We start from the raw sequence: 14,148 nt of genomic DNA, 5'->3' as shown, positions 1-14,148 counted from the left end.
CCCCCCCTTTCTTTCTCCAAATGAAATTGTTAAAAGATTTTTAAAGGAAAGAGCATAACAAGATGCTGCTCCTGCATGGTTTTGAGCTCATTATTCTTGTTTTTAACCTAGATATTTACATTAGCAAGCTTATTTTGGCCGATGATGCTAAATCAAATAATATTAGTGTATATTAACTCCTGTGACCTCAGTCACTTACTGTCAGAACTTTGAGTAAGTGCATAAGGGAATTTCTGAGAAATATCTCAGAAGTAAAATTATTTTTTTCCAGGCCTTCTCAGAGGTGGAGATGTAAAAATGACTTTCTAAGATTTCTTTTTCCCCAACCACGTTCTTCATTATAGAGCTACTGTTACCTGTCTCAGAGATTGTTTTCCCTCTATTCCTTGTACTCACCTTGTTGCCCATTTATTTGTGTAACAGGTAGTGAATTTTCTTCTTCAGGGGCCACACTGTGAAGGCGGTATGTGAGTCCTTTCACCTGGCCAAAGATTCTGGTTTCAAAGTTGTGGCTCATATGATGCCCGATCTGCCAAATGTGGGACTAGAGAGAGACATTGAACAGTTTACAGTAAGTGTTACCTTAAACCAAGCTACTTGAGAATGCCTCTGCATGCTGCTTCTACCCTCTCTGCTCTTTGATTATTTACTGTTGATTTTTTTCCCATTATTAAAGCAAGACCTTCTCCTTATGACACAGTGGAGAAAGAGGAGTCACTCACAGCCCCGACACCAAATAAAACTCTAACATGTCAGTATACTCCCAGGACTTTTTTATACTTACGATTTTTTAGGGGATGAGGTGGGTGATACATAGATACACAAAGATATACTTACACTTACGTATATGATAGGTAATTATTTTAATGGCTTTTTCACTTAACATTATAGCAAGCATTTATTCCTGTTATAGCCTGGTCTCTGTTAAAAGGTTAACATATTTAAATATCCACTTAATTTCCATTGAACAAATATGCCATACTTTGCTTAACCACTTCCAGTTTTTTTAATTGAAGATATTATCAGTTTTTAATATTGTAAATAGACTGCACATCAACAGATTTTACGCCTGTAATTTTTTGTAGTATTTAGGGTTATTTCTTTAGGACAAATTCCCTGGAGTAGAATTATCAGGTGAAGGTATAAATACTTTAAGAATCTCACCATATTACTTAGTTGTTTTTCCCAGGGTTGTAACAACTTACACTCATTTCAGCAGGGTTATCTTTTTCCCAAAATAATTCTCTCCTATGTATGTATTTTCTACATACATATATATATATATATATACACACATACAATATTTTATCTTTGTTAATTTGATGGATAAAAGTGCCATTTCAACTTGTATTTTGTAATTATAAGTAATGTATTTTTCAGGTTTGTATTTAATAAGTATAATTCTTTCATCTTTTTGGAATTGTGTGTTTTTGTCCTCTGACCAGTTACTCTGTTGGATATGAATATTTTTAATATTATTTATATGGACTTTCTAGGTAATAACATTATGGATTGTTTTTTATGTTTGTTAAAAATATTTCCCCCAACCTATCCTTGACCTTTTGTTTCTGTTGTCAAGTCTATCTTATTTACTTACTTACTTTCTTAGTGATGATTTCTTAAGATACTTCTAAGCTTAGAACTGCCTTTCTCGTACAGCATTTCATTAAATAGTGGAAGAAAATATTCTGTTTTCCTCTAGCCTTTCTGTTCTTTGAATTTTAATACCTAACTCTGGGGTTCGTTTGTTTCTTTGTTTGTTTTTACTCTATCACATGTTAGCTTGATTCATGTTAGCTTTGTCTTGGGAAATGAGATTGCTCAAAACCCTTTTATCCTTCAGATTCTCAAATAGGGAAAGTGGCTTAAGGATATCCTTTTAGAGAAGAGAATGAAAATATTTATCAAGTTATTTCATCCACAAAATTGCTTTTATTTTGCTCTGTTTATTAGAACAATAGAATTCATCATGCCTTATTTGTGAAGTTAATAATTCTTTCCTTTTAAAAAGTTTATTATTTCTAAGCCAATGAATTACAATTAAAAGCCTATTTTGTAAGACAGCATTAATTCACAGATGTTATTAATTCCCCTATATTGACTATGTAATAGATTTTGAGTCTAATATCTTCCCCTCAGTAGTACTAGCCAGGCACTCAGACTTCAAGCCTAAAAGGCACCTGAAACACACTTTTCTTTAGCACAGCTCCTAGGTGGGCCAGTGGTATAACCAGAATTCATAACTTTAAGTGCCCTTGGAAAAAATATGTCAAGTGATAGCAAATAGCTGAGTCTTAAAATTCATTTTCTTAGTGTCTTCGAAATAAAGAATAGTTCAGAAATAATATTGCAAAGACAGCCCTTCATGTAAACGGATTTATCTGCTTGTTTATAATCTTTTCAAAGAAACCTACAGGGAATATGAGCAGACCATATGCCTTTTCTAACTGCATCCCAGCAAATGAGTAACAAAATAGAGCTAAAATGAGAAATCCGATTTCTCTATAGAGAAAAATTCTCTGAAAAATTAATCTATAGATTGTCTTAAATATTTTTACAAGTCAATTAAAAAAAAAAAAAAAGACATGGGCTTCCCTGGTGGCGCAGTGGTTGAGAGTCTGCCTGCTGATGCAGGGGACACAGGTTCGTGCCCCGGTCCAGGAAGATCCCACATGCCGTGGAACGGCTAGGCCTGTGAGCCATGGCCGCTGAGCCTGCGCGTCCGGAGCCTGTGCTCCGTGCTCCGCAACGGGAGAGGCCACAACAGTGAGAGGCCCACATACCGAAAAAAAAAAAAAAAAAAAAAAAAAAAAACCACCTAATAGGAGAATGGGAAAAAAAAAAAAAACTTGAACAAACACTTCACAGATAGGATATTCAAATATTCAGTAAAACTATTTAAAAGTTCTCAAAGTCATTTATCTTCAAAGAAATGAAATTTAAAACTACAATGCATGGCTACTGTATACTCATCAGAATAGCTAAAATGAAAAAAGACAATATCAAGTGTTGGTAAGAGTATGGAGCAACTGGAACTCTCATTTACTGCCAGTGGGAATATAGTACATCATATTAGAAAACTGTTTGACAGTATCTGCTAAAAGTGAATGTAGGCATACTCCATGACCCAGCAATTCTACTCCTTCACGTTTACCCAACAGAAATGCACACACATATTTACCAAGACACAGTCACGAATTACTGAGTGTAGTATCATCAGATTGGAAACAACCCAAGTGTCCATTAAAGTCAAATACATCAATATTGTAAGTTGTGGTGTAGTCAAACAATGAAATACATAAAACAATAAGAGTAAATTAATTATGACTTCATGCAACAACGTGGCTGATTCTATTCAGCATAATATTGAGCAAAGGAAACCAGATCCAAAAGACTACCTAACGTACAATCCTATTAATGTGAGGTTCAGAAGCTTTGGATGGAATTGTAGCTGGAAACAGGCGTATGGTAGGCTTCTGAGGTTTGGATAAGGTGCCTTTTCTTGATTTGAGTGTCTAGGTGCTGGCTACATGATTTGTAAAAATCTATCAGGGTGTACACTTATGATTTGTGTACTTTTTTATACTAAGATATATTTCAATAAAACGTTTACTAAAATTTTTTTAAACTAGTTTTTGTTTAAGAAATCTTGTTTGGGCCTATTTGGAATTCACAACTTTTCCTGAATTAGTAGGCAGTATATTTTACACTTTAAAAACTTCTTTTTTCCCTACTTTATTTTATTGTCACATTATTAGCAACCCACAGATACAGTTCCCTTAATGTGTTTTATCCATAGGAAGGGTTGCTAAGTAAAGGGTCTACTTGTATAATTGTAGAAGTCTAAAAAATTTTATATCTGTAGAGGACAAGATAGCCTTGCCTGGCACAGATCCATAAAGCCTCTACCCAGCTATGTGCCTGCATGTGTTAGTTATAAATTGGCTTTGCTCTCACACCTTGTTGCTTAGGTCAGTTCCGGGTCGCTAAGAGCGGAGCTGGTCATTTGCGTCTGTTCATTGCAGATTCACACTCTTATCTAGTGGTAGGTACAGAGCTCATAGCTGTTTGTGATAAATAGCACTTGCTTATATTTTTCAGTAACTGAGATTTATTTTTGAAGTGAAGTTTTCTTTTTTCTTATAAGCTGAAAGTCCTGGTTGTGATGGAGAATGTTTAACATCTTAGGAATATATCCTCCGAGCATTAACTTCACCCTTTCCATCTGTCCTCAGGTCTCCAAAATGGTATATCATTTACTACTCAAAATAACCTTTAGCTGTTTTTGTATTTTATTCTTTTAAAATTAGACTGCTCCTGGATATCCAAGCTCAGGTTGCTGAAAATGCCTAGAGAGTGTCAGTTTCTCTTGAGGAAAAATTTATCTCCAGAACCTCTTGTCAGTAATGCGAAATCTTTCAAAGTCCATTAATGTTTGCCCACCCTTTGGACACTCAGAAGTTCTTTTTTTCCCCACTGAGCTGTTTTTCCCAAAAGCCAGTGTGATCAAGTTACAGTTTGGCAGGTATGGTTAGAGGTGTTTGTTGTTGTTACTTCTTCATTTGCTCGGTTTTCTTAATGTAAAGGCTCGATACTTAAGGTAATATCATAGAATACAGGTAGTGTAGAATTATATCAGAAAAGACCACCTGTTGCAGCCTCCTCAGATAAGGAAACAAGACCTGACGCGGTTAAGTAACTGTTAAAGGCCATGGTGAGTCTCAGGTAGAAGCAGGCTCTTAGGAAAGCACCCTTTCTTTTGCACCTTTCTGTGTCACCTTTCTTAGGCCAAGGAAAGTCTGTTTTATGATGAATGACTATGCATGACCTGAATGATGTTGAAATCCTGGTCGGGTTGGATCTTACAGGTACAGAACTTTCCGTTTTCAGTTATTTTTTATTTGTATCAAAGGAATACATGCAAAATTTTAAAAGTCAAGTTGTACTGTACGGCCTACAATGAAAAACAGCAGTACCCTGCCTTCCTTTCCCTTGAGTGCCCCCATGTCATTTACAAACGCTTCAGTGTCCCTGCTTCCTCCAAATCCACTGCAGCTTGGCTTCTACTCGCTGCCCGCCAACACACACACACACACACACACACACACTCTCACTCTCTCTCTCTCTCTCTCTCTCTGAAACTATTCTCTCAAACATTGTAAAGTACTTGCTAATCTCCAAATCCAAAGGATACTTCTCGGCTGACATTTTATCCAGTCTTAGCACCTGTTATTGTTAAAGACTCTCCAGTTTTAAATTCTCACCTCCCTGGCTTTTGTGACTCTGCTGTCTCCTGGTTCCCTTTTTAACCTCTAGGACTATTTCTTTTCCACTAGATCTTCTTTTTCTTCCCACCACTTAAATGTGGCTTCTGTCTTTTGCTCTCATCTATATGCTCGTCTTTCTTCTGTTGTTCTAACTTTACCACTTACACTTCAATTAATCTCATTTCCTCTCCAGCCTTAAGCCTTAGCTCTTAAGTCCAATTGCTGAATACTCTTCAGCTAGCACCAGATGTCTTACTTGTACTTCGGACTTAACGTGTCCAATATGGACATACTTCATTCCCCCCGTGGTCTCCTCGTCTTCTGTTTCCTGTGATATTGGTGTTCCACCATCCATATACCCTCCCAAGCTAGACATTCAGTCATTCAGAAGGAAAGAGAGAATATGTGGAGCCAGACTGGGCCTAGTTTGAATCCTGGCCCCACCCGCCACTTGGTAGCAAACGGACTGCTTTGTTCCTCAGTTTCCTCATCTCTGAATGAGGCTGTTGTGAAGGTGGGCAGAGGTAATGCATGCATCATGCTTAGAAGAATGCCTGGCACATAGCGAGTGCTCAGTACATCACTGCTGCTGCTGCTGTCGCTGTTCCCTCTACCATGGGTCTAATCTAACAGGAGGTCCTGTCTATTACTCCTTCTGAATATTTTTGAGGGCTGTCGCCTCCTCTTCATCCCCACTGCCACAACTTCAGTTCATGCTTTTGTCAGCTCACTGCACAGGTAGACAGCTGCTTAGCTAAGTCCCACGGCCACCAGCCATGTTCCCTTCTAATGTATCATCCACATTGCCACCAAAATGATGTTTATTAAATTAATTATCTTTATAGTATAAAAGGTATTAATTAATAAAGTTATTATTAACTAGTGTTTGAAAATCCAGTAAGTCCTAAAGGGGTCACATCAAAACACAGCAGTCCTCCGCCACTTTCAACTGTTGTGGCCAGGCCAGGGGAGGTGGGGGGGGGGGGGTCCCAGTATTTACGACTGTTTCCTTCTTCTATGCTTGGATTCCTGTTTCCTGACTATCAGTAGAGAGATTCTCTTGTCTTACTATTACCAATACAATAGTTAAAGAGTTAATTCTTTGAACTCCCATTCTCCCAATATTATTAGGCCACTATTTTAGTTATATGAGTAGTCAGTGTTTTCATTACAGTTTTTACATAAATTATTATTATTTGCATGGAGCCAAGTAGCATACTATACTTACTTTCTTGTCTTAAATAACTTTTTGTTTTTCCTAGAGTTAACAGTAAAATTGTCTTATTTCTTTATTTGCTTATTAGTTCTCTGAGTATCTGTAACCTTCAAGTGTGCCCATTCAGTGTTAAAGCCCCTCTCTCAGTGGCCGACCCTATCAGATATTCTCTAAGTCCCTTTTTTAGGCTGGAGACATAACTCCTAGAGGTCTAATCTTCCAGCTCCAAACTGGACTGGCAGTTCTCTGTGCCTAGTTCACAGAGGTCTTCCTTAGGGCTCCTCTTCTCCACTCTCTAGGATTGGATTCTTTGTTTTTTAGAAACCAAGTTAATCCTTTTTATTGGTTTACTCCTTTACTTTACTAAAACACATTCTCCAGCAGCTTTCTAAGAAAGGATTCATCATGGGAAGTAAGCCTTTTACATGCCCAAAAATGTCTCTGTTCTAATACCTTCACACTTAGAGAATTCTGTGAGATCATTTTCCCTCCTTTTTTTTTTTTTAACTCCTTATTGACTGGGGTATTTTTGCAGAAATTAATGCCTGTGGCCGGCAATTTTTATTTCGGCTGATCAAAATTAATTCTGTTATTTCACTAACACTTTGTGGGTTATTACATTCAATAGTTACACCTGACACACCTGTAAAGTCTTCTAGTTTTCATGAAATGTTGTCTTCAGTCCACTCTTCTGTAGAAGCAAAGGAGCATTCTCCAGCATCGTGAGTTTCATTTTCACTTTCCGTATCAGAATCACTCACTAAGGTTTTTGTCTTTTTGTTGGTATAATATTCACATCATCTGAATCATTACTATATTCTGAAGAACTGTCATTACTGCTATTTCTGATCCAGGCTCGTTCCTGGGACTCCGGTGTGACTGAGCTGCCCTTTCATCCGTATCCCCCTTTGCAGGTAGTTTGTTTACAGTTTTCTTCATTTGCAAAGTCATTTACCAATCTTCCATCCGTTTTCTGTCTTCTAAAAATTTATTGCTATCACTTATTCCCCCTCCTGTCTCCTCTGATGTTCTCTTTGTTCTTCTGGGTTTATGCTTTTTTAAAAAATTATTTCCTCTTATTTCAGTGTGATTTTGGAAGGAAAGGAAAGAAACACATATTTTAATTCTCCGTGTTTAACCGGAAGTCCAGCACCAATTGCATCTATCATCATTCTTATGGAAGGATTATATCAGCCCATATGTCCCCCTAACTTATTACACGAGTAACCAGAAGTACTTTACTGAAATCCTATGTTCCAATATAGATGCAGACTAGGTAGAAAGTGACTTGAATACATACTCTTTGTGGATGGCTATAGAATATTAAAGACCTCATGAATCTTTAATATATAAATGTTACAGGGAAAATTACATGCAATTACGGAAGAATAGCCCTAAGAGCAAATGGTGCACAAAGATTATAGCATTTAAGACTGTGACAGAAATCAATGAGAGAGATTGAAAACTCTATAGTTATATATTTCTTTGAAAACCAAGTTAAACAATGGAAAGCTCTGTAAGAATAACAGCACAAGATAAAAAAGCATTTTCACAATTCACAAGATACAGTACTGCTGGCCGTTTAAGTACTAACGCCAGGGTCGGGGTGAGAGGGAGCTGTATGAGTCCACCTCATTCCTCTATCACGTGTCAAGCGAAATCAAGATAAGAGCAGATTAGCAGTGCAAAGTCATAGAAAGGAGAATGCCTGATGTCTCCTTGCTACATCCCAAGTAAAGAAATAAGGCAGCCAGCTGGGATGATACAGTGCAGGAAATTACTATGTCAAAGTAGATGAATTAGATGTATCCCTCAGTGTCCAGATAACAAATGGACTGTGTGTATCCCGGGTTAGGAATGGTGCCAGTTGGCCTGAGGACAAAATAGTCATATCCAGGGGTCGGCATACTTTTTCTGCAAAGAGCCATATAGCAGACAGTTCAGGTTTTGCAGCCCAGATGATGATCTATGTCACAACTTTTAAAAGTTTAAACAATTAAATACATTCCATTATTAAAGGAGGATGCAGCCTGGAGGTGAAGGCAGGCATCAGATAAATTGTCAGTATGATGCTGCTAGGAAGGCAAGAATACAGAATTCCAAAAAACATTTTTAAGTGAAGCAACTTGTATTTGAAGGTCAGGAAGACCTCTCTGAAGAACTGGCATTCAAGCTGAGACCTGAAGATTAGCTAGATGAAGAAAAACTGATGAAATTTCCAGGCAGAGGAAATTGCCTTTGCAAAGACAGAAAAGCAAGGTGGGGAGGGCGGCATGCAATGACACCACAGCAGTGGACCGGGGTTGGGTTGGTTGGCAAGGGCTTGGTCACCCAGCACACACATGTTTTGTTCCACTGAGGCTGTAAAAACAATGAGTTTCTGTTCTGTCTACCTTCCCTCGCTTGATAGGAAGGAAAGTCAGTCTAAGCGCCACATAGGTATGTGAGAGAAGCCAGCCCCAGATTGAAACTTCACTATGGGTAATCTCCATATAACTAATGGAGAAGTCATTTTCTCTATTCACAGGAGTTTTTTGAGAACCCTGCTTTTCGTCCTGATGGTTTGAAACTCTACCCTACCCTGGTGATTCGTGGAACTGGGCTTTATGAGCTGTGGAAATCGGGAAGATACAAGAGTTATTCTCCCAGTGACCTGATTGAATTGGTGGCCCGGATCCTTGCCCTCGTGCCTCCGTGGACTCGAGTGTACCGAGTGCAGAGGTAATGTGTTAATCTTTTATGCCAGAAGTCATCAGTGACGAGGCTTATCTGTTAACAGTTTCTAATGAGAAGAGTCTTACTGCAAATTGATGGGTTTGAATTTTTTGTAATTAAAAATGGGACACCTAGAATGCTGTCTGTAGATAGAGAGGATGGAAATGATAGAACAGCACGTCCAAGCCTCTTTGCCAGTATCACGTTTATTCACATGTTCATCTCTCCATTCGCGAGCCAGGAGATGGAGGATGATGGGAAGTGGGCATGGTGTTTGGTTCCAGGAGCTTGTGATCTACATCAGCGTTTCCTTTCTCAGATCTGCTCCAACCCAGATACTCTAGTTGTGGGAGGAGGACGTGGAGCCATGTGTCTGTTATCCCTGTTCTAGAGCCTCTGAAGAAAAAAGAAAGAGTATCAACGAGCATTCTTTACTGACATTAACGTAAATGTGGAGAAAGAGTGACATATTCCTGATAGTGTGAAGGAAATCATCTGAACTACTTTTCTAGGAGAAACTGAGATCTCATTTACAATCGTCGTCTTTTTTTTTTTTTTTTAAATAGAAACATAACACTGAAGGAAAAATTTAGAAGCCATAAAGTTACCTATTTACCTACAATCCTGACAAAGCCATTCCTGTACTTCCTGGTCGTTAAGGCACATTTCCACCACCCTGCCAAAAACTGCCTGGATTCCAGTATTACCAGTACAAGGCCAAATGGGGATCGATAAATGCATGTCCAGTCAGCTGCTGTGACTAGGATTCCACTGAGCACAACAACTGTGCTACTAATAACATAAAGCAGAGCTATCAACTAAAGGAAAATTATCAAGGATATAAAATAATGGATTTCCTTAAAGGTCAAAGGGTATTTACACCACATTTCTGGCACAGCGTATTTATTTCTCAAATTTTTTAAATTATTGGCCCAACTTGACCTAAATTGCTTAATGATCTCTATTTTTTAAAATACAGGTAAAAATACTAAGGAGATAGTGACTAGAAAATCAGCCATCAAAATCATTTGCATTATCCTTCCTCTTCTCTTCCACCTTTCTGGAACAATTCAGTCCAAAAGACATTAGGAGCTACTGAGCAACGCAGGCATCCACACGAGGGACACAGGGAGCCGCAGGGCCCAGAGCACGGGGAGAAGGGTGTTCTCGGGGAGGAGGTGGTGGTGTGGTTCAGGCTGCTGCAGCCCAGATGTGTGAGGAAGGCATCCTCACTGAGGGCTGACCTGGCACCACATGTCAGAGCTCAGTAGGGCGAGGAGGATGTGTCTGAGGGGTGTGGAGACGAGGACAGCAACAGAGGGTCAGTAACTTGCAAGGGGTGGATCTAATAAGCAGATAACATTAAGGATAATGGGAGCTGGGTTTTCTGTTATCTGAAAAGGGAATGACAAATATGAAAAAGGAGAAAATTCGAATGTACCCCATGGTGTTTGGGAATAGGAGATACTGGTGTGAACTTGTGGTTTTCAACATATTGGTAGAGATAGAAATAATTGTAAATGTAACAAACGATAACAAATACAATGGTGTGTGCACATGTCCTTTTCACAGTCTGTTTAATGGCCACGATTTTTGCACTTTTGTGCTGTTTGTTGGTGATTTCACTGTTTAAAATGGCCTGTAAGCATAGTACTGAAGTGTTGTGTGTAGTGTTCCTGAGTGCAGGAAGGCTATGCTGTGCCTTACCTTATGGGGATTGCCTTGTGTGTTATTTGTTGTTTTTCCCTTGCTGCTTTTAATATGTTTTCTTTGTATTTAATTTTTGCCAGTTTGATTAGAAAAGGCATGTGTTAGATTAGCTTCATTCACACATGAGCTATGAGCCATGAGTTTCATGATAATGAATCATCTGCCTATTTATTGAGAGAGAGAGAGAGAGAGAGAGAGCCACCTTAAACAGAAATACACATAAAGTAAGGTCATGTGTTGATCAGCTGATGGAAATGCTGTGACCAGAGGCTCACAGGAAGCTGGGATGGAGTCTAGGATTAGACAATAGTAGAGTGCCAATGTTAGTTTCCTGATTTTGATGGTTGTATTACTGTTATCCAAGAGAATATCCTTGTTGTAGGAAATACTTAGAGTATTCTGGGGGTATTGGGACATCTTGTTCCCAATTTACTTTCAAATATTATACTTCAGGAATACAGTTATTTGTACCACACTTGGGAATTTTTCTGTGACTTTGAGATTGTTTCAGAAACTTAATACAATAGAAACAAAGATGCAATAAGTAATACTAATAACAACAAAAGAAAAATAGTATTTGCATTTAACTCACTGGGGCAATCAGAGAACAGTGAAGACACTACTTCCCAGCAGCAGAGCAGGGCAACAGATATCACAGAATAGAAATTTCACAGCCAGAGACACCATACTTTTCCTACCAAGAGTAACAAGGCATAGATCACACGGGCAGTAAGATGAAGAATTTGCATTCTCCCCATTCATTTTTAGCTTTAAATTTCTTTTTTTTTTTTTTTACATCTTTATTGGAGTATAATTGCTTTACAATGGTGTGTTAGTTTCTGCTTTATAACAAAGTGAATCAGTTATACATATACATATGTTCCCATATCTCTTCCCTCTTGCGTCTCCCTCCCTCCCTCCCTCCCTATCCCACCCCTCCAGGCGGTCACAAAGCACCAAGCTGATCTCCCTGTGCTATGCGGCTGCTTCCCACTAGCTATCTACCTTACGATTGGTAGTGTATATATGTCCATGCCTCTCTCTTGCTTTATCACAGCTTACCCTTCCCCCTCCCCATATCCTCAAGTCCATTCTCTAGTAGGTCTGTCTCTTTATTCCTGTCTTACCCCTAGGTTCTTCATGACATTTTTTTTTTCTTAAATTCCATATATATGTGTTAGCATACGGTATTTGTCTTTCTCTTTCTGACTTACTTCACTCTGTATGACAGACTCTACGTCTATCCATCTCATTACAAATAGCTCAATTTCGTTTCTTTTTATGGCTGAGTAATATTCCATTGTATATATATGCCACATCTTCTGTATCCATTCATCCGATGTTGGACACTTAGGTTGTTTCCATCTAAGGGCTATTGTAAATAGAGCTGCAATGAACATTTTGGTACATGACTCTTTTTGAATTATGGTTTTCTCAGGGTATATGCCCAGTAGTGGGATTGCTGGGTCATATGCTAGTTCTATTTGTAGTTTTTTAAGGAACCTCCATACTGTTTTCCATAGTGGCTGTATCAATTCACATTCCCACCAGCAGTGCAAGAGTGTTCCCTTTTCTCCACACCCCCTCCAGCATTTATTGTTTCTAGATTTTTTGATGATGGCCATTCTGACTGGTATGAGATGATATCTCATTGTAGTTTTGATTTGCATTTCTCTAATGATTAATGTTGAGCATTCTTTCATGTGTTTGTTGGCAATCTGTATATCTTCTTTGGAGAAATGTGTATTGAGGTCTTCTGCCCATTTTTGGATTGGGTTGTTTGTTTTTTTGTTATTGAGCTGCATGAGCTGCATATAAATTTTGGAGATGAATCCTTTGTCAGTTGCTTCATTTGCAAATATTTTCTCCCATCCTGAGGGTTGTCTTTTGGTCTTGTTTATGGTTTCCTTTGCTGTGCAAAAGCTTTGACATTTCATTAGGTCCCATTTGTTTATTTTTGTTTTTATTTCCATTTCTCTAGGAGGTGGGTCAAAAAGGATCTTGCTGTGATTTATGTCATAGAGTGTTCTGCCTATGATTTCCTCTAAGAGTTTGATAGTTTCTGGCCTTACATTTAGGTCTTTAATCTATTTTGAGCTTATTTTTGTGTATGGGGTTACGGAGTGATCTAATCCCATACTTTTACATGTACCTGTCCAGTTTTTCCAGCACCCCTTATTGAAAAGGCTGTCCTTTCTCCACTGTACATTCCTGCCTCCTTTATCAAAGATAAGGTGACCATATGTGCATGGGTTTATCTCTGGGATTTGTATCCTGTTCCATTGATCTTTCTGTTTTTGTGCCAGTACCATACTGTCTTGATTACTGTAGCTTTGTAGTATAGTCTGGAGTCAGGGAGCCTGATTCCTCCAGCTCCGTTTTTCGTTCTCAAGATTGCTTTGGCTATGCGGAGTCTTTTGTGTTTCCATACAAGTGAAATTTTTTATTCTAGTTTTGTGAAAAATGCCAGTGGTAGTGTGATAGGGATTGCATTGAACCTGTAGATTGCTTTGGGTAGTAGAGTCATTTTCACAATGTTGATTCTTCCAATCCAAGAACATGGTATATCTCTCCATCTATTTGTATCACCTTTAATTTCTTTCATCAGTGTCTTATAGTTTTCTGCATACAGGTCTTTTGTCTCCTTAGGTAGGTTTATTCCTAGATATTTTATTCTTTTTGTTGCAGTGGTAAATGGGAGTGTTTTCTTAATTTCTCTTTCAGATTTTTCATCATTAGTGTATAGGAATGCCAGAGATTTCTGTGCATTAATTTTGTATCCTGCTACTTTACCGAATTCATTGATTAGCTCTCGTAGTTTTCTGGTAGCATCTTTAGGATTCTCTATGCATAGTATCATGTCATCTGCAAACAGTGACAGCTTTACTTCTTTTCCGATTTGCATTCCTTTTATTTCTTTTTCTTTTCTGATTGCTGTGGCTAAAACTTCCAAAACTATGTTGAACAATAGTGCCGAGAGTGAACAACCTTGTCTTGTTCCTGATCTTAGAGGAAATGGTTTCAGTTTTTCACCATTGAGAACCATGTTGGCTGTGGGTTTGTCATATATGGCCTTTATTATGTTGAGGAAAGTTCCCTCTATGCCTACTTTCTGCAGGGTTTTTATCATAAATGGGTGTTGAATTTTGTCGAAAGCTTTCTCTGCATCTATTGAGATGTTCATATGGTTTTTCTCCTTCATTTTGTTAATATGGTGTATCACGTTGATTGATTTGCGTA

At 38.3% G+C, this 14,148-nt stretch overlaps 1 protein-coding gene across 4 annotated transcripts in view; it reads left to right on the top strand.

Moving 5' to 3' along the window:
* The window catches only part of ELP3 (elongator acetyltransferase complex subunit 3), a 114,779-nt gene that overhangs the window by 53,521 nt on the left and 47,110 nt on the right, over positions 1 to 14,148 (top strand). For all 4 annotated transcript variants that reach the window (XR_003790708.1, XM_029201947.1, XM_029201945.1 and 1 more), the window contains 2 exons: positions 445 to 571; positions 9,011 to 9,204. Coding sequence is in view for 3 of the 4 variants with exons in the window: in XM_029201947.1 (XP_029057780.1) it covers positions 445 to 571; positions 9,011 to 9,204 (321 nt within the window). In the remaining variant the exon portion in view is untranslated. The remainder of the gene's footprint in view (positions 1 to 444; positions 572 to 9,010; positions 9,205 to 14,148) is intronic.

The sequence above is a fragment of the Monodon monoceros genome, unplaced genomic scaffold (genome assembly GCF_005190385.1).
Source record: "Monodon monoceros isolate NGI ecotype Baffin Bay Population unplaced genomic scaffold, NGI_Narwhal_1 Super_Scaffold_5, whole genome shotgun sequence".
Classification (NCBI taxonomy): domain Eukaryota; kingdom Metazoa; phylum Chordata; class Mammalia; order Artiodactyla; family Monodontidae; genus Monodon; species Monodon monoceros.
Note: the sequence above shows the minus strand (reverse complement) of the source record. Positions and strands in the feature narration are given on the sequence as shown.